The sequence below is a fragment of the Jaculus jaculus genome, chromosome 15 (assembly GCF_020740685.1).
Source record: "Jaculus jaculus isolate mJacJac1 chromosome 15, mJacJac1.mat.Y.cur, whole genome shotgun sequence".
Lineage (NCBI taxonomy): Eukaryota > Metazoa > Chordata > Mammalia > Rodentia > Dipodidae > Jaculus > Jaculus jaculus.
The window spans coordinates 13,434,339-13,455,452 of NC_059116.1; the positions used below are offsets into that span (position 1 = coordinate 13,434,339).

At 43.4% G+C, this 21,114-nt stretch overlaps 1 protein-coding gene across 1 annotated transcript in view; it reads right to left on the reverse strand.

Annotated features, from left to right (window-relative positions):
- Positions 1–6,601, reverse strand: part of Cd226 (CD226 molecule) — a 33,342-nt gene extending 26,741 nt beyond the window's left edge. Inside the window, exon 1 of the mRNA XM_004654639.2 lies at positions 6,264–6,601. Coding sequence (XP_004654696.2) covers positions 6,264–6,543 — 280 coding nt within the window. The 5' untranslated portion in view covers positions 6,544–6,601. The remainder of the gene's footprint in view (positions 1–6,263) is intronic.
- Positions 6,602–21,114: the final 14,513 nt, after the last annotated feature.

Below are 21,114 nucleotides of genomic sequence, written 5' to 3' on the forward strand. Positions count from 1 at the left end.
GTGGAATATGGACAGGTACATTGGATATATGTGTGAATGTTGTTAATATATTAATTTTTTTGTGGCTGGAGAGATGGCTCCGCAATTAAGGAGGTTACCAGCAAAGCCTAACAACCCACTTTTGATTCCCCAGTACCTACATAAAGCCAGATGTTCAGGGTGGCAGATACATCTGGAGTTCATTTGCAGCTCCTAGAGGCCCTGGTGCACCCATATTTATTCTCTCTCTCTCCTTGGCATGGTGGGGCATGCCTTTAATTCTAGCACTCAGGAGGGAGAGGTAAGAGGATCATTTTGAGTTCAAGGTCAGCCTGAGACTACATAGTGAATTTCAAGTCATCTTGGGCTAAAACAAGACACTACCTCACTACCTCAAAAATTTAAAAAAAAATTATTTTTGACAATAACATATTCAATTTCTACTTCCATTATCTGAAAGGTATATAGGAAACAAAAGTTCATGGGCATTCCCATCATGGCTGTTTTCATTTAGTTTTGAGTGCTCTGTTTCTTTAATCAGCAATCACAACACCTCAAGTGTGAGTGTGAAACATTTTCTTTTCAGAATCGTGAAATAACCAATGTTGAAATGTAAAATTAAAATAGACATGGTACTTACTAGAATGGAAATATTAATAAGTAATCACTCACTAACATTTACTGAGGCTATTCCAAAAGGTACCTTGACAATATTCATCAGAATCGTAAGAATCTCTACAACTTAAGTAGTTTTTTTTTTTTTTTTTTTAACTCCAGACCACCAACAGGTGCAGTTTCTAATTTACTGGCTGATAGCAATCTTGTTATAATTTTTTTGAGAAATTAAGATGCATGAGGCTCAAAGACAAGGTGGTTGGATTCGTGTGGACTAATCATAGTGATGGACACATGACTGAAAATCTACAGTAAGGGAGATAAGTGGCCAAAGACAGAAGGTTAGTGAGAAAAGGGACGGAGTAGGACGTGGTGGGTGGCTGTGCTAAGAGCATGGCAGGCGGAAGCTAGATTCTTGCCATGCTAGCGTCCTTCTTGCCTGGGGTAGGCTACACCTGTGCCCATCTGGGGTCTGTGATCCATCACCAATCCCAGGAGCAAATGTCTTTATGGATGAACCAAACCGAACAACAAGAGTAAAATTGATACCAACCCTTCTCAAGCTTTCCAGAAAGCAGAAGAACCACTTCCAAACTCATTTTATGAGAACAATATTATCCTGACACCAATGCCAACAAAGCATGAGAAAACCAACGAACATGAGATTTAAAAAAATACTCAAAACTATGAGAAAGCTTAATTAAATATCGTGTAAAAGGATCATGTACTCACAATCAGTTAGTATGCAAAAATGCCTCAACACATGCCATCGATTAATATGTTACAGACCACATGATCATCAGTGGAAGTATAAAAGGCATTTAACAGGATTTAATTATTTTATGATAACAAAACAATCTGAATGAATTAGCTGTAGAAGGAACTTAGCTCAATTTAATAATGGTCATATATGAAAATCCCCAAGAGTGAAAAAAAATGAAGATTTTCTTTAAGATCAAGGACAAAGTCACTTACCAATTCTATCCAACATAGTCCTGGAGATCTTGATGATAGAATATAGACATGAGTGAAACAAAATGGGTTCCACATAGGAAAGGAAGAAGTAAAACCATTTGTTTGCATATGATGTGATCACATATGTACAAAGCCCTAAAGACTATATGTACACACATCCAGAGATGTGCACGTATGCACGCACATGCACACACGCACACTGCTAAACCTAATATACAAGTTCAGTAAAGTCAAGTATATAAAATTAGCATAAAAATATGTTATGTTTCTTTTTGAAAAATGCATAAAGGTAAGAAAACTGTCTCACTTGAGAGAAAAAAAATAAAAAATTAGAAATAAATTTAAGTGAAGAGTTTTATTTAACTTAGACACTGAAAATTAGAAACGTTTTCATGATGGCTTATCTATTGGTTGTCAATTTGTAGGATCAAGTATCCCTTTAAAAAGTAATGTAGATTAGGTTGGCCTCTGGGCATGTCAGTTAGCGATTATCTTGGTTAGGTTAACTGAGCTAGTAAGAGCCACCTTTACTGTGAGGGACACCATTGTTAGGACTGGGCTCCTAGACGGATAAAGAGAATACAATCTGAGCACCAGCATGCATCACTCTATGTTAACATATGGCTCAGACTATCTGGATCAATTTACTCATTTGATTGCAATCACCTCCTTGCATTTTCCCATCACATTCTATAAATGTAACATTACTCTCCATAACCTATTTTGCCCTTAGTCCTTAGTTCTAATCACTAAAACTTTGTATAAATCTTGGTGATTAACCAAGTGGCCTTGTTGGTGGAAAAGAAGATTGCACAAGGACCTGTGTAAGTTCACGGATCAGCAACAATTTAATTCCAAGCAGATCTTCTCCAGGAACTTTCTGAGAGAGCTGATGTCATTTATTTTATTATCATCCTTTTTTATTAAGAAGTTCAATTTATAGAATAATAGTCTGCACACAACTTAACTAACATTTTTTTTAACTTCATAATTTTATTGGCATCTAAAATACTTTTATCATGTCTAATGAAAATGTGGATGATATGGAAAAACAAAAATAATTTCAGTCATTGTCAGTAAGCATACATTTTCTTTTGTTCTTGGTCCCTGTGGTGAAGATTCGAATTAACTAATGCCAATCTAGAACTCTTTTATATTACTTCCCATGACATACATGCAAAGGAAAGGAGACAAAGAGTTTTGTTTTGTTTTGAACCAAAGGCATTTAATAGAAATCAATTCATACTTCTGCCATTTTCCCTGTGTTTAAAACATAGTAAGGAGTGGAAATATATAATATACTGCTTTGCGATTCTATAATTATTGGTAAAAGATTATGCAAAATCTCTTGGGTGACCTCTGATTTCTATCTGAAGATTAACATAAGTAAGCATGGGAAAATCCTTGTGTGAGCATGGATTTCAGACCTGTAAAAACCTCTTTTGTATCCAGTAGTACATTCTGTAAAAGAAGTTGATGGAAAACTAACAAAAGGATGTATAGCAGTTTATACAACGTGTGTCACCGTCACCTTTCCCTTGACAGCTGAAATAAATTGAATCTGCCTCACATCTTATACCTGTCTCTCTACTTTAATCTCTACATTGATTTTTGACCAAACAGCCTCAGGACTTGAGATAATAAAATTGCACCAGAGAAAACACAAATAATCTACCTTTCTTGCTGTCTGAAATTTTTAGATTCAATCTTTACTTATAATAATTGAAAAAGGAATGAAACAAAAATAAGCAGCCAATGGCTGACATCTTCCATCATTTATATATAATGTTTGCTGATGAATGTAATTTCCAGTTGCTATTCTCTTCATCTGTCAACTGTGAATGTCAAAAAGTTCTGTAACTTGAACACTCCTGGACACCAACAATAACTGCTATTACACTGTCACCTTCATTCAATGGCCGATGTTGACACTGTTTATAATTCATGACAAAATAATAGGTTTTTGAAAGAAACATTCATTTTGACATATTAAAAACATTTATTAGGGGGTTGGAGAGATGGCTCAGCAGTTGAGGCCCTTGCCTGCAAAGCCTAATGATCCAGGTTAAGTTCCCCAATACCCACATAAAGCCAGAGGCACAAATTTATGCATGCTTCTGGAGTTAGTTTGCAGTGGCCGCAGGCCTCTCTCTCTTTCTCTTTGTCTCCCTCTCTCTCCCTCTGGCGCTCTCTCTCTCTCTCTCTCTCTCTCTCTCTCCCCTCCTTGAAAATAAACAATTAACAAACTATTAATTAGTAAAAGTTACATAATGCCTAAAATCCACTCTCACTGTGATCTCAACTTCTTAGAATCACTTTTTCAGCAACTAATTGGACAGAACTTAATTCAAGTATTTGAAATTATTTTCATGACATTTCTGAATATTCTGAATGTTATATTCTGAATATAACATTTTCCTCCCATGTTCTCTAAGAAAAGATCTGATTTTTACTTCCCTTTCCTGTCCAGATTCAAACAACTTCTGTGACAAAAGATAGTATTTCCTGTCTATCTCTGGAAGAGTGGAGTCAACATGTAAAATGAAGAATTTTATTAATTTTTACTCTTCCAAAATATTCATTTAACCACCCTTTGAGCTTAAGTTCTAAGTCTAATATGCATATGTCTCCCACAGCTCCTGTTGTCATTGAGAGGAGCAAAGCAAGTTTGATATGGTCCCAGGTGGTTAGGTATGAAAGCTGCTCTACTGTAGTAACTACTTTCATTTACAGGAGGTCAGGAGAAGAGGAAGAAGAGAAGAGACATAGAAAAAAAATGAAATACGATGGGCGTGGTGACTCACACCTTAAACCCCAGCACTTGAGAGGCAGAGGTAGGAAGATTGCAGTGAATTTGAGGTCAGCCTAGAGCTACAGAGTTCTAGGTCAGCCTGGGCTAAAGTAAGACCCTATCTCAAAAAAGAAAGAAAGAAAGGAAGAAAGGGAGGGAGGAAGAGAGAGGGAAAAAAGAAAAAGAAAGAGAGAGAAGGAAAGAAAAAGAAAAAAGTGAAATAACATTTCCATTACTGGTTTAAAATAAATGTTGTTGGGTGGGAGTGATGGCTTTGTGGTTATGGTGCTTGCCTGCAAAGCCAAAGGACCCAGGTTTGATTCCGCAGGACCCATGTAAGCCAGATGCACAAGAGGGTGCATGCATCTAGAGTTCGTTTGCAGTGGCTGGAGGCCCTGGCACACCCATTCTTCTCCCTCCCCCCCTCCTCTCTCTCTTTCCCCCCCCCTCTCTCAAATCAATAAGTAAAATGAATTTTTTTTTTAATGTTGTTGGCCATGATCCTGGGCATTTAAAAAGTTACCCAGAGGTAGCACCAAGACAGTCTATAACTGACCTCTCCCCACTCAATTATAACATAGGCCTCTGAACAAACATGTTATTGGTCTCTATATTTTCCCTCTAATAAATGGAAAAAAGTCCTTTATCTTGCTCTTATACAAAAGTGGATCCAGATTTTGATCCGCCTGACATTGGCAGAATTTATAACTTCACTGTGGCAATGACGGGGGACGATGAACACAAAATGAAGGCAGCCTCTCGCAACAGCACAGCTCAGAGGCCCTGAAGGTCAATTTCCTTTGCCTCAAGGTCAGTTGGTTTCCCTGCCAGGTCTGCAAATAGCTGATGGAAGCAGAGCTCAGCTCTGGTAGACAGCAGTCACACCATCAAACAGCCACTGAGGTTCGGTTTTCTCAAGACCCCTTCAGCACACGCTATGGTAGGCCTGTCTGGTTATTACCGGGGATATATGGGGGTCACAACACCTGCTCACCTCCACCAAGCATTTTGGCAGGAGCTCTACACTGGAAATGTACTGTGCTAATACTTTGTGCAGGCGGGTTTTTATTTCACAAATGTAACAGAGAAAAACACGGAAAATGTTTGAATTGCTAAATCTACGATGGATGAATTATTGAGCTAAATATGGAGCCCTGGGCTAGGAGAAATGGTCAGTGGTTAAAGGCACTTTCTCCACACTCCTGATGACTGGGGTATGAATCCCCTGAACCCAGGCAAAGCCAGATGTGATGGCTCAGCTCTCTGTCATCCCAGTGGCTTATGACAGTGGAAAGCATACTCAGGAGACCCCCACAGAGCACAGACCAGCTAGCCCAGCCAAGCCCGTGAGGGTGTCCTCTGACCTCGGTGGGTGAACTAGGTCTCTCAGGCGCCCACACAGTGAAGGGCTGGCCAGGCAAGCCTGGAGACCTGAATTTGGATCCCCAGCATCCGTGTAAATGCCAGGCAAGCATGGTGGCACACTTGCAATTCCAGCCTTCTGGAGGGGGAGACAGTGGAACCCTGGGGCAACCAGGCGAGCTAGACCAGCTGAGTGCGGGTCTAACAAGAGACCCTGTCTCAGTATGCATCGTGCTTAGCTATCAAGGAGGACGCCCGAGCTCTAGCTCTGGCCTCCTCACGTGCACCCACATGCGCCCCTGCACATACCTGTGCCCGCACACACGCTAATGCATCCACACAAACAGACACACATGGCAGGAAAGGAATAATGAATCCTAAAATGTCGTGGCTAAACATAAATTGAATCAATAACAGTCATGAGACACAGCACAGACACATTCAATGAACGTGTGGACCACAGATTTAAAAAAAAAAGATCATCAAGACCAACCTGCGGCGGTCAGTTTTCAATCGTGGGAAATGTCCAGAGGTCACTCACCATCAGTTACTGTCAGCCTAATGGCGAAGGTGTCGTTCTCTCCAGTGCTGGATTCGAAGCGGCAGCGGTAGATCCCCGAGTCCGTGGGGAGGACCCCGGGGAGGACGAGGAGGCTCGTTCTGCTTCCCTGGCTGCAAGTGCTCCACAACTCCCGCAGGTACTTGGATGTGTAATTCCTTCCTTGGGACAGGTTGCACAGAGAGAGGACGTCGATCTGCTGGGCCTGGACTCTTTCCCATGTGACTTGTTGCGCTGTCCAGTTCTTTTGAAGCTCGTACATGAGTGTGACCTTTTGTCCAGGTGCTGAGACTATTTCGCTATTCAGTGTTGTGGCTTTGTCAAAGCTCTCTGAAAAGAAGCAAATGACCAGAATGACCGTGAAATTTTGGGACAACAAACTGAAGCTACGCAGAAAGGGTTACTAAGACGACTGGTGACCGTTGTTAACCGTGTGGCATCAAGTCTAAGCACTGTCTTTATATCACTTTTTTAAATTTGTATTTATTTGTTTGAGAGAGAGAGAGAAGGCAAATAGAGAAAGAGAGAGAATGGGCACACCAGGGCCTCCAGCCACTGCAAATGAACTCCAGGTGCACGTGCCCCCTTGCACATCTAGCTTATATGGGTCCTGGGGAATGAAACCTGGGCCTTTGGGCTTGTAAGACAGAAGATGTATTTAAGACTGTGGGGTGATTTATACTGATTGTCAACCTGACACGACCTGTGAAGGATTATCTGTGAGGAGGTCAGCTGAGGCGGGGAGACCCATCTTAAGCGTGTGCGGCACTATTCCCTGGGCCAGCATTCAGCGCTCTGCGGCCTCTCCGGGGAATGAATGTGACCAACAGCCTCAAGTTCTGCTGTTGTAGGAATTCTCTGGAAAGATCGCGGCAGTGCCAGCGTGAGAGAAAGTAGAGGACTTTATTACCTGGGGGCCGGGGAGCCTGAGGTCGTCCTCCAAAGATGTCTGGCCCTGAGCTGAGATTTTATTTCCATTTTATAGTTTGCATAGCCAAGGGGAGGGGTCAGTGATCAAACAAGACGTGGCAATTTGCATATCCGTCATTTCTGTACTCAGGCCACCCTAACAACGAACTTCATTTTACTTTGATTCAGCCTAAACTGTCTTTCCTTTTTATTGTCCCTTTGAGCCCTTTTTGGACAGTTCCTTCTTTGGGATTTTTCCATCTGCTGACAAAAGTTAAGTTTTAGTACCTCAGCAATTAACTCTTTTTTTTTTTTTAATAATCCCATTTTTTTAGTTTTTTTGTTTCTTTTTATTTATTTGAGAGCGAGAGAGAGGGAAAGAGGCGGGGGAGGGGGCGAAGAATGGGCGCACCAGGGCCTCCAGTCACTGCAAACAAACTCCAGACGCGTGCGCCCCCTTGTGCAAGTGGCTAACTAGGTCCTGGGGAACCGAGCCTCGAACCGGGATCCTTAGGCTTCAAAGGTAAGCACTTAACCACTAAGCCATCTCTCCAGCCCAAGCAATTAACTATTGCAGTAATTCAGTGAATCAGTTCAACTTTCAGCTTCTTTTCTGCCACCTCCTACCATGCCTTTCTTGCCGTAATGAACTGCAGCCTGGAATTGTCAGCCGAAATAAACCCATCCTCCCTTAAACTGATTTTCATCGCCTCATTTGTGCCAGCAATGAGACAGACCGGTGGAAAAGAGGACAGGATATTCCACAGGCAGCTTTTAAGTGTTTCTTGGTTAACCAGAACTTGGGAAGCCTAACTGAAACCCGTGGTTCTTTCTTGCCATGATCATATGGAGAATCTGAGCAGACTGTCTCAACTAGTGACTCCAACTTGACTGTGAGCATTGAATTTCCAGATTGTCATCTCTCTGCCTAAGATTTTAATGGTCATGAAAACTGTTGTATAGCAAATGCCTCCCACTTGAAATATTCCCCCTTGAAGGGAGAGGGGAAGGTCAGGAGACTGGAAGCCAATCAGAGAGAACTTAATTTTTTTTTAATATTTTTATTACTTATTTATTTATTTGATAGAGAAAGAGGGAGAGAGAGAATGGGCATGCCAGGGCCTCCAGCCACTGCAAAGAAGTTCCAGATGCACACCCCCTTGTGTATCTGGCTAACGTGGGTTCTGGGGTGCCGAACCTGGGTCCTTTGGCTTTGCAGGAAAATGCCTTACCCGCTAAGCCATCCCTCCAGCCCTTTATTTTTCTTAATAGTTTATTTTTATTTATTTGAGAGAACTGAAACTTAACAAACAAATCACAAGAACTCTTCCCAGGTGTCACATGGCAGTTTTCTTTGAATGGAAACCTTCCCTCGTCCAGGAGGGTTGGGGGCTCAGAAAACTCGGGCAAGTCTGGGAGAGATGAAACTTAAAACCCCTCCCTAAGGTTGTATGTAAGGCAAATGGCTGCTTGCGCAGAGACAGCGGCCACCCAAGCTGCCTGGCAGTGGTGGAGTGAGTGCCAGTGACAGCGAGCCTGTGAGTCCTCAGCTAGCTGGGGCCGGCGGGGGGGGGGGGGGGGGGGGGGACAGTGATGCAAATGCCTTTGAGTCACCCATTGCTCCAGTAAACAAGGTTAACAACCACACCCCCCCACACACACACACACAAATGCTCTGTAAGTCACCCCAAGGAACTCATTACTTCACTGAAACAGGTTCTAACACAATCGGGCTTTAACGCAATTGGTCTGTCGTCTGAGGCCCGCTCTGGGGTGAGGAGACATGAGTTCAGGTTTCCTCAGCATAGGAGTTTCACGCTACAAAAAAAAAAAAAAAAAAAATGATTTTCACTGGATACAAGCATGATTTCTGATATGTAGGACAGTCTTCTGCACAGGTGGGTATGTACTGCATCCTGGCACCAAAAAATGTCCACAGTATTCCATCTTCACAATACTGTTCCTGGAGTTTCCAACTCACACGGTCAGTAATTACCACCAGCTGTCTCAATCGACACCACTTATGGTATGTTTTAGAACCCCCATGGCCCCCATTGGAGATCTGCAAGGCCCAACCTCTTTGCAACACAACAGGAAGATACAGCTCATCTTCTCCCTGCCTGGCCTCTCTCCAGGGCATAGCAGACACCAGCAGAGGCTCTGGCGGCTCATGGGATGAGTACCGGAAAAATATTGTGTTTAGAATTGTGTTCAGGGATGGGGAGATGGCTCAGTGGTTAAGGATTCTTGCTTGCAAAGGCTGTTAGCCTGGATTGGAATACCCAGTACACACATAAAGCCAGATACACAAAGTGGCACATGCATCTGTAGTTCATTTGCAGCAGTAAGAGATCCTGGCACACCCATTTTCTCTCCCTCCTCTTCTCTCTCTCTTTCTCTTTCCCCCTCTCTTCTTGCAAATAAAAAAATATAATTGTGTTCAATGTCAATTATCCAATACAGTAAATATGATAGACAGAATCTATATAAACAAATGTTCTTTGAGGTTCTTTAGTCATGGTTTAAATTTTTATTTATTTATTTCAAGTAGAAGAGAAACAGAGTGGAGAGGAGGGAATGGGTGGAAGGGGTGTGCTAGGGCCTCCTACCACTGCAAACCTACTCTAGATGCACATGACACTCTGTACATCTGCCTTTATGTGGGAACTGGGGAATTGAACCCAGATTGCCAGGCCTTGCAATCAAGCTCCTTAACCATTGAGCTATCTCCCAGCCCCATCATTTTTAATAACATAAAAGATCCTGGGGTCAAAGACGGTGTGGCCATAGTGTAGACAATAAAATTCGGGAATTATCTTTTTTTTTTTTTTAAATCAGGGTAGTCCAGAGCGGCAGCATATGAACTGGTCTTCAACTTCCTTCATCCAGAAGTTTTAGTGAAGCCTTCTAAGGAGTCTGGTGTGCTGTCTGAGGAGACACGGGGACTGAGCAGCAGTGATGCTACGGAGTTCACCCTGGGTAGCAGTGAACACAAGATGTAGAAGAGCACCTGTCATTCACTTGCATCTCAATTATGCCTAAAGATGGCTGGGCACCACTGTGTGGGTTTACAACAGAGTCGGTCAACCAATCAACCAATAGAAAAAGAGAAGAAAGTGAGAAGAAGGACGGGAAGATAATTACAAGTCTGAAAAACAGTGACAAGTCGATATGACAGTAAGATTTTCTGTTCATATTAAGTTAGAATCCCATGTCCATGATAGCTTTGCCCCATCCCCATGATAGCTAGCTGCAGCAGGGGACTGCCGGAGGCAGAATCCTGTGTACTGAAAAGCCGCAGCCCTCTTGAGTCTCGATGGGTAACCATGGGACTGTGCAGCCAAGGCAACACCTCACCCACATAACAGGTTCCCGGAAAATGTTTCATGTCTAAGTTAAAAACCAACATCAGTGGGGAGAGAAAAACATGAAAAGCGAGAAAAAGCATAATGAGAAATCAAAGGTTAAAGGAAAATTAAGTTGCAATTAAAATGGGGGAAAGATGCTAGAATGGGAAGTAATGGATAATACAAAAAACAATGGATCAATTAGATACTAGCTCACTGTACTAGGACAATGAAAGTGCATAGAATAAAGGAAGATTTTTGTTTTTTTTTTTTTCTTCAAGCCATCGTGGGCTCCAGAAATAAGAGCCAGGCGGCCCTGTGGGCATGTCCACACAGGACAAGTCCTTGAGGTGAGGCAGATCATTTCCAAGGATGAAGGACTGGACCTCAGGGTCACCATGGGGATGGATTAGAAAGAGAACAGGACTAGAGAAGAACCTTGTAAGGACTCAGATCCACCTGTCTGTAGACTTAGACAGAAGAAAGAACCAGGTCCAGAAGCCCCATGGGAGGCTGACGGAGAGCACAGAGTAGCCCCCCACCCAATAATGTTTCCTGATGAAGGTAGTGGCTCATAGGTGTGAGATGAAAGCTAACCCTCAGGACAGCTGGAGAATCTGTCTTCCCTTCTCTTCTGGTTGTGACTGTTCAGCAGAAGCCTACACAAAATGATCCTGACAATAGTAACCAAGGAGATCCAGTCCCCAGCTGAGGACCTCGTCACCCTGACATGTTGCAAATTCAAAGTGGATCCATGTATGTCCGACGCCACACTGTCATAGCTAGTAGGGAAGAAAGAAGTTAGATTCTAACTGAATCCTAAAATACACATAATAGAAACCTGTGCATTCCATACTTGTATTTAGATGTATACTAGTTAAAATAAAAAAAAAAGATAGTGTTGTTCCATGTAATTTTGTTGCAGCATTTTTATAAGCAGAGAATTAATCTACTTTCCATGTGATTTTTCTATAATGACAACAGATTATTAGAAAAAAATTATTCCTATGTTTCATCTACTTTTCTAAGTGACCTTCGGTTCCTAGGGTTCAAACACTTCTGAGTACATGTACACTCCATGCCACTGGACATGTCCACCTCATGTCATGCCTGCCTCCAATGTCCTTCCTGGCCAATGGCTCTGTATCTAGTTTGGGCAGTCCTACCAAATCACCCAGCAATATCAAAAGGCTCTGGGTCTTACCAGCTTCCCAAGCCCAAGCCTTCCTGCAGGCTAGCTATTTTACACCTCTCTATCCTGATCACCAATATTCATGCTAGGTGAAAAGGAAAAAGGTCAATCAACAGTATTTTGAATTCAGAGATAATCTGCACTTTCACTTTGCAATCAACACGACACGCATTCGGGTTGCTTTGGAGGGCACTAGCATCTATATTAACCCCAATATTAAGAGATACCTTTAAAATGACATTTGTGGTGCCCAAAATAAATTAGCAGTTTGAGGCAAAATTTAGAGATAACTGAAAAAAAAAATTAAAAAGACATTTAAGTTTCCACGATGCTATCTCACAAGAAGTAGAAAAAGCAAGAATTCCAGAAAAATCAACTTCGTGCTGACAAACCCTTGAGATCTTACCACCAGTGTACAGAATCAAAGAGCCAAAAGCTGTGTTAACGGACACCATGAGCAGGCGCTACGCGGGACTACCGAGGGCTCAAGCTGACAGCAACAACAAAAATAAGCTGAGGGAGGCGAGGCAAGAACTTACAGGTCTAGAAAGACAGAATGGAGTTTGAAAACAGAACATTGATACAAGTTGATATTTGGAAAAGCTGTGACACACATGAATTGATAATGCTGTCATTTTCTTTTTTATATACATAGAATACTTCCCTAATGAAAGGTTTAAGAACATTTGTACGATAAAGTTTCAGAAGCCGAGGAAGTAAGCTAAACGGAAGCACTTGGCGTGTGTAACGTGCTTCACACACCCAACCTCTCATTCTCGTATGAAGATAACCTGGGGCTGGCCTGCAGAGATGGCTGAGCAGTTAAGGGGCTTGCCAGCAAAGCCAAAGTACCCAGGTTTGATTCCCCAGGAACTGTGTAAGGCAGACGCACAAGGGGGCATATACATCTGGAGTTTGTCTGTACTGGCTAGAGGCCCTAGCGTGCCCATTCTTTCTCTCTCTCCCTTACTATTTCTGTATCTCTCTTTCAAATAAATTTTAAAATAATAATAATAATCTGGGGCTGGAGAGATGGCTTAGCAGTTAAGTGCTTGCCTGTGAAGCCTAACGACCCCAGTTCGAGGCTCAATTCCCCAGGACCCACGTTAGCCAGATGCACAAGGGGGTACAGGCATCCGGAGTTCGTTTGCAGTGGCTAGAGGTCCTGGCATGTCCATTCTTTCCCTCTCTCTCTCTCTCCCTCTTTTTCTCTCTGATGCTCTCAAACAAATAAATAAAAATATACAAAAAATAAAAAAATAATAATTGGGTGATAAAAACAATGAGATATGTCTCAGATGGAAGGAAGGGAATCCTAACCAAAGTGCTGCATTGGAAAATGGAAGAACCCAAAATCAAACTAATTCACATTGAACTAATTATTTTGTTGTTGCTGATGTTTTGAGCCCATAAACTTGTCACAGATCATACAGCAGATAATTACCACCTCTGACATTCTCCTTAGTCTTCACCCTCTGCCTCCAATAGGGCTTGTTCCTTTCACTTCTCAGTAGAACTTTCTCCCACCTGAGAACCAACTTGGACCCTGTGGTACCCTCAGCTCAACCAATCCCTCTTTCATCTTCCTTTTCTTTCAAGACCTAGGAGTGGGTTCCTCCCCTAGCTGGGTGCTCATCTCTCATGAATTCCTCATACACCTGGCATCCATCTCAATCATTCCATCAACATGGCAAATGCAACCCACGTCCTTGACCCCAAACACCACAGGCCCAGCACTCCTACATGGCCCCCCTCCACCTCTTGGCTTCTGCACTCTCTGGATTTCCCTCTCTTCTCTGACCTACTTCCCTGCCTCCCTCAGGGTCTAATCATTTCTCTCAACTGCTTCTTTCCCAGTGTCACTTGCTCAGGCATTCTATGGCCCTTCTTATTGCACGGGCCGTCCTTGAGCGTGTCCTCACGTGTTAACTACATCCCACGTGCAGTTGAAATGCGCATCTCGAGACCCTGCTCTCTCAGGTAGCTCCCTGGTTTCCAAAGCACAAGAAAATAACTTGCTCTTAGAATTGTTAAAAGAGAATATAAGTTAAACAGCCTGGAATTGTCCCTACCTATCTAAAGAAGCAAGGTTGTCACACCAGCTAATTTAGAAATGGTATTATAAGCCACCATATGTATTTCCAGCTTTGCCTAGTCAACAAAGATGCTCAATTTATACTGAATAATGACCCAAATAAATGTAAAAAAAAAAAAAATCACATGATGACTCAGGAAGTATTCTACAGTGACCTGATAATAAAGGTTCTCAAAAGCCAGCAAAGAAATCAATGAACACACTCGTGCGCAATTAGAAGCAGGGACCAGGATGTGGAGTTTGGAACATTTCCGAAACTCAAGGGGAAACAGTGTGGGGAGGTCTACTGAGCTCAGAGGAAGGATCACAGACCTCACAAAGGCTCTGCCTCCCTCTTGTTTCTTCCTGTGAAAGACGAAGAGCAAAAGGTCAGTCACAGTCGACCCCTAACTGAGGTGTAAGTAGCTTCAAGAAGAATAAACAGGAAACCAAAACCCAACACAAGTTGGCATTCTCAACACTGCACCATGCAGATCCAACACCCCACACTGTCATAAGAGCCCTATGCTGGGTTCATTTCCAGTGTAGTAGGCAATGAAAGGGTTGGATCACATTTCTCTCAAAGGCTGCCATGTTCCATGATAACCAAGCTGGGGATAAGTTCAATGTGCCCCACAAAATTTACATGGCAAAGTTCTCACTCGCACCAGATGTGATGGTTAATACAGCACCTAGAATCTCCCTGAATGCAGATGCCTGAGTGCGACTGAGGGGAAGAATCTAGATTAGGCTAAGGAGAGAAGAGCCAACCCTACCTGTGGGCAACACTATTCCACAGGCTTCGATCCCAGACTGAATAAAGAGAAAGCTAGCTGAGCACCAGAATTCCCTCCTCTATGTCTGCTTCCTGACTGTAGACTGAATGAATGTGACCAGCTCCTGCTGCCACAAATTTCCTACCTGGATGGACTGTATTCACTCAAATTGTAAACCAACATAACTCTTTAGCACTTCCCTTAATGTTCATACCCATACATTAATGCTACTCTCACTTTTAGTTAGAGAACCTTCTCTTTTCAGATGGTGGTGACTTTGACGTGACTCAGAAGACACCATGGTGCTGGGAAGATATGACAGAGGAGTGCTCTGCACTGAAATATTTCTATCACACCTTCCAAGGTTCAGGGTCCATTGCAGAAGAGGTGGTAGAAAGAATGTAAGAGTCAAAAGAAGTGTAGGACCCCTTACAAAGCGCTCCTCCAGACACAAAATGGCCTGGATATCCATGACCTCACAGTGCCTGACACTACCTACACAAGACCATCATAATAGGTGGAAAAGATCATGACATCAAAATAAAAGAGAGACTGAGGGGGGAGGGGATATGATGGAGAGTGGAGTTTCAAAGGGGAAAGTTGGAGGAGGGAGGGAATTACCATGGGGTATTGTTTACAATCATGGAAGTTGTCAATAAAAAATAAATTTAAAAAGAAGAAAAAAAATCTTTCCTTCCTTAAATTGCTTCTTGTCAGGCATTCTTCACAATAACAAGGACAATAACTGATACACTTGCAAAGAATGTGATTCAAACTGAGGGCCAGTTAAAATGCAATTGAGAACTGGAGAGATGGCTTAGCAATTAAGGTACTTTCCAGCAAAGCCAAAGGACCCAGGTTTGATTCCCCAGTACCCACATAAAGCCAGATGCACGAGGTGGCACATGTGTCTGGAGTTTGGTTGTAGTGGCTATAGGCCAGCAAGCCCATTCTTTCTTTTTCTCTCTCCCTCTCTCTCTTAAATAAATAAATAAAATATTTTTAATGCAATCGGTTAAGACGAAGTCATGTTGGAGTAGTAGGTAAGTCTTCCTTCAATATAAGTGTCCTTATAAAGGAGGAACGACCTTTTTAGGCCAGTCTGCCTGCAGGAGTTAGAGGAGAAGCCTGGTACCGCCCTCAGAAGGAAGCCTACCTGATGACACCATGATCTCAGACTTCTAGATCCCAAGTGTGTGAGACGATCCCTTCCTGTCATGTAAGCCACGTGGATTGGGGCACTTGACTAGAAGAGTAACTCGGGCCTGTGTTGGAGTAATGTGGGACTTACCAGCACAGCCTGAAGCAGACAGGCCACCCAAGTAGGAAAGCTGGCAGTTTCCCCAGTGCCCTCCACGGAACACCATTTTTCCAGCCTTCACTGAGAGTGCAGATAAAGCATAAAAGAGCCAAACACGATAAAAATGAGCAGAGAGATTTGCTTGACTGAAAGCACTGATAAAGCCAAAAGGATGACAGCCTACAGTCCAGAGAGAAAACAGCCTGACAGAGCCCTTCGTGAAGGCAGAGCAGGCAAGGCAGTTTGTCTAAATGGAACAAAGGAAACTGTAATCAGCCCTGGATGGAGAACAACAGACTCGGCCCAGAAATCCTAATGAAGGGAAGATCTGTGGCATGATCAGAATGTAATGTACCTGTCCAAGCCCCAAACAGCAGTTTGCATACAGCTTGTCAGATCTGTCATTCATTTCATCCAAGACTCTAGACAGCTACCCAAGCTGGCCCTAGCCACCCAGGCTGTGCCCGAGCCAGCTTCCAAACCCTCCCAAGTCGTGGGAACCTTTACCTGGAGAGTTCTAATGGTTAAGAAAGGGCTTTCAGGGCCTGGAAAGACAGGTTAGTGGTTAGAAAGCCTAAGGACCCAGGTTTGATTTCCCAGTATCTATATAAGTCATATTGACAATGTGGAGAATGCATGTGGAATTCCTTTGATGTGGCTGGAAGCCCAGGCATGGCCATTATCTGTTTGTCGCTCTCTTTCTCTCTCTCTCTCTCTCTCTCTCTCTCTCTCTCTCTCTCTCTCTCTCTCTCATAAATATATAAAAAATTAAAAAAGAAATGGCTTTCAGTCTCCACACCATGCTATAGTAACAATGGTACACTCATTTGAGTCAGTACTATGAAGTTTGCTGAGGAATGTGAAAAATTCTAATGTTTCAATGATTGTGTGGTTTCTTCCAGAGAGAGAAAAAAATACAATTCACTGGGAAATGAGAATTTTAATAGTATGTTTCTGAAGTCTTGCAAAAATCAAGAGGTGGGGCTGGAGAGATGGCTTAGTGGTTAAACGCTTGCCTGTGAAGCCTAAGGACCCCGGTTCGTGGCTCAATTTCCCAGGACCCACGTTAACCAGATGCGCAAGGGGACACACACATCTGGAGTTCGTTTGCAGGGGCTGGAAGCCCTGGCACGCCTTTTCTCTCTCTCCCTCTCTCTCTCTCTCTCTCTCTCTCTCTCTCTCTGTGTGTGTGTGTGTGTGTGTGTGTGTGTGTCTGCCTCTTTCTCTGTCACTCTCAAATTAATAAATAGAAATAAATCAAGAGGTGGCATGATAGCCCATGATTGTCTCCCACATTGGGAAACTGGATATACTTTTTGTATCAAAAATATTTTAACAGAAAAGGATATCAAAAGATCAGCACTCTCAGGCTAGCAAGGTGGCCCAGTGGAGAGAGCGCTTGTCACGCAAGGGTGAGTCCCTGAGTTTAACCCCCCAGAGCACAGATGCTGGTCTGAATGTCTGTAATCCAAGTGTCCCAAACGGGAAGGAGGAAGGCGAGAAAGAAACTAATGGAAAGTTGTGGGCCAGCTAGACTGGTGGGCAGAGCCCTAGAGAACATACACCCAGAGACCCTGCCTCAAACAAGAAGGTGGGTGAAGAACGTCACCCAACAATTATCTTCTGATCTCCACGCATGCATCCTCATACGCATGTGCCTACACTCACATACATGAACATGTACAAACACACAGACCCTTGTACACAACCTCTCACTAAAGAAAAAGATTTCACAGTCTCTCGTCATGCCCTCACAGAGAACAGATGGTAAGTATTTTGCCTAATATACCTAAAGCCATGTTCATTGTTTCTTTTTTTTTAATTTTTTATTTATTTTTATTTGAGAGTGACAGATACAGAGAGAAAGACAGATAGAGGGAGAGAGAGAGAATGGGCGTGCCAGGGTTTCCAGCCTCTGCAAACAAACTCCAGACGCGTGCGCCCCCTTGTGCACCTGGCTAATGTGGGACCTGGGGAACCGAGCCTCGAACCGGGGTCCTTAGGCTTCACAGGCAAGCGTTTAACCACTAAGCCATCTCTCCAGCCCTCATTGTTTCTTAAAGGAAAGCAATAAATATTTAACGAGTCTCTACCAGGCTCCAGCATTAAGTGCACGGCCCATGCTAACACATTTAGTCACCCGCTGGTGAACCGCAGACAACCTCTCGCCCAGGCAGGAGGAGCTCACAGAGCCACTCTGAGCCAGAACTGCCATTGCTTATCTCACTGAAGGCTTGCACGGATAACCAGTGTTGTGGGTTTTTTGTTTTGTTTTTTTAACTCATGCATGAGATGGGATTTCACAGAGACAAAGAGGCACCAAGGAAGCCCAGACTCCTAAATATCTTATTTTCCAATGCTTCAAATTCTACAATTAGAAATCAGCTTCTGTACTTGTCCTTGTTAAAATGCATGGGACAATTTCAGTTCCTGACAGGCACTCACACACTGTGAAATCGCCCATTAGATGGTTTCCAGAGCAGAAGGAAAGGAAACAGGTACCCTGGACAAGTGGCCCCAAACAGACTTTCTGTAACCAAGGAGAATGGCGAACGTCAAAAGTCATTCTTGCTCCAGCGACTCCGTTGTGGTGTTTACGCGGCAGCAAGGGGCAGAGATGTGTGGATGAGGGGGAGTCACACAGGAAGATCGCCTACAAACATGAGGCAGTGCAACTCGATTCTCTTCCTCTCTCTCTCTCCTTCCCTTCCTTTTTCCCTTTTTTTTTCTTCTCTTCCTTCTTTCTTTCCTTCCTTAATTTATCCCTCCCTCACTTCCATGTCCATTCAATAAGGATAACTGAGTATGTATTAATGAAAGGGTAAATAAGGAATACTTCGAATTAGGGGAGAGGAAGATAAGTGGCAATTGTCATAAAGGTAACACCTCCTCAAAGAACAAACAGGGACCAAAACAAGCTCAGAGATTCTCCAGAGACACCTCCATGTCCACAGAGACCTTAGGGTAGAGTTATGCGAATTCTACTGGCTGACTCTGGGCTGACCAAAATCAGTGTTTTCAACCAACCACAGATATTTTTTTTTTTTCCAGAAAAAACTCTGCTTAGAATCCTCCACTCAAGAGACTACACTATTTACACTCAGTGTCTTTAAATGAGAGCATCTATTTCTCTAGGTCGTTTCCCTCCCCTTCCTATGTTCTATGTTTTCTGACATGTCACTGTTTATTTTAGTGCAATTCAGACAAGTGGTGTTTCTTTATATATATTATATATAAATATATATAAAGCTGAGAGAGTACCAGGTACCTCTTAGCACTGCCCATTGCAAACAAACTCCAGCAGCATGTGCCAATTTGTGCATCTTGCTTTACGTAGGTCCTGGGGAATTGAAACCCAGGGCCACGGGTTTTGTAAGCAAGAAACGTTAACAGCTGAGTCATCTCCCTATCCCCAAACAAGTGGCACTTCTGAAGATGACATTTGAGAGGCAATGAAGAAGCAATTGATGTGATATTGAAAATATGAAAATGAGAAAGGATGCATGCACATCTCCACAATGTAATATACACATATGTACACAAAGATGTGGTATTACATAATTCAATTTACATGGAAATGGCTGACTTAATAAAATTCAAAAATCAAAACGTGTCACACAGTGGAAGGAGGCATAAAGAAGAGACAGTTTAAGCGGGGATGGGGGCAGGGGAATGGAGAAGAGTACAGGAGGGTTTACCAAAGCTAGGGACATAACAAAAAGCCACATAGAGGGCTGGAGAGATGGCTTAGCGGTTAAGCGCTTGCCTGTGAAGCCTAAGGACCCAGGTTCATTTCCCCAGAAGCCAAGTAAACCAGACGCACAAGGTGATGCACGCATCTGGAGTTCATCTGCAGTGGCAATAGGCCCTGGCACACCCATTCTCTTCCCTCCCTCCACCCCTCTCTATCTGTTTCTTTCTGTCTCTCTCAAATAAATACATAAAAATATTTTTAAAAGCCACAAAGGACGGGCGTGGTGGCGCAAGCCTTTAATCCCAGCACTCGAAAGGCCGAGGTGGGAGGATTGCTGTGAGTTTGAGGCCACCCTGAGACTTAGTAGTGAATTCCAGGTCAGCCTGGGCTAGAGTGAGACCCTACCTCAAAAAAAAAAAAAAGAGCCACAAAGAAACCTACTACTTTATAAGCTAATTAAAATAGAATTTTGAAAAATAAAAGGACAGTTTGAATGAAGGTACCCAAAATAAGTGGTCCAAGCTGCTCCCAGAAGACACGGGTTATTAACCAAGAATCCTGCCAACTAGCTTTCATAGCTCCAGAAAGTTGCACGCGTTTGAAGCAAGGCTAAGGTTTGGGAGAGAGAAGTAGATCTGTGTTCCCCATGAGGGAGTAGGGCGAACAATGCAGCCAGCATTGCAGGCTGCATGGACAGTGTGCAAAGCCACTGAAAGATGAGCCCCTCAGGTTGGGCAAAACCCCCTTGGTACAAGAAGCCCCATGAATATCGAGAAGAGGCCAGGCTGGACACGGACATGACGTGGACACTCACCGTGCTCCCTGGAGAGCCTGTGGGGTGCCTTTCCCTGTGTTCTCTCTGCTGTCCTCTGTGCGGGGGAACCACGTGAGATGGCACATAACTCCCTGGCTATCTGCAGAAGAGGGACCCTGCATGAGAGCGGGGACGGGCTTTGCTCCCCTGACCAGGACACCTTCAGGACTGGCTGAGTTCACTGCCCTGACCCTTGCTCAGCTCAGTGTTCTCGCTCCGCCTCTTTCCCGTTCCAACTCTGGCTCCCATGCAGGATGTCACGGGAACATTCCCTCATCCTTCTGGTCCTATGCATCCTCCTCCTTGGCAAGGAGTGTGCAGGACAGGACTTTAGGAACCTGGCAGTAGCCTTTACACCATCATGTCCAAAGAAGAGGCAAAAATGGTCCTCAGAACCATCTTTGTGGTCAACTAAAACTTCCCTGGGACTCCATCAGCCAGCCCCAAGGCCTGGGCCGTCTGTCTTCTTTTCCTACCAGATCAACCTGTCGCGATCTCTTGGCCACTAAGTATTAGGTTTTGTTTTTGTTTTTTTTTTTTTATTCAGTGTAACAAATTACTCCATTAGCAAAATACAAACTGCTATTTTCTAAATTTTGTGGCTATTAATGACTCCTGTCAGTTTCACAGAGAATCATGGCTCCTATTGCCAAGCAGAAAGCAGCTGATCACATTCAGCCCACAGTGGGGAAGCATGAAATGATCAGTACCGTGGCTTAGTCATCTC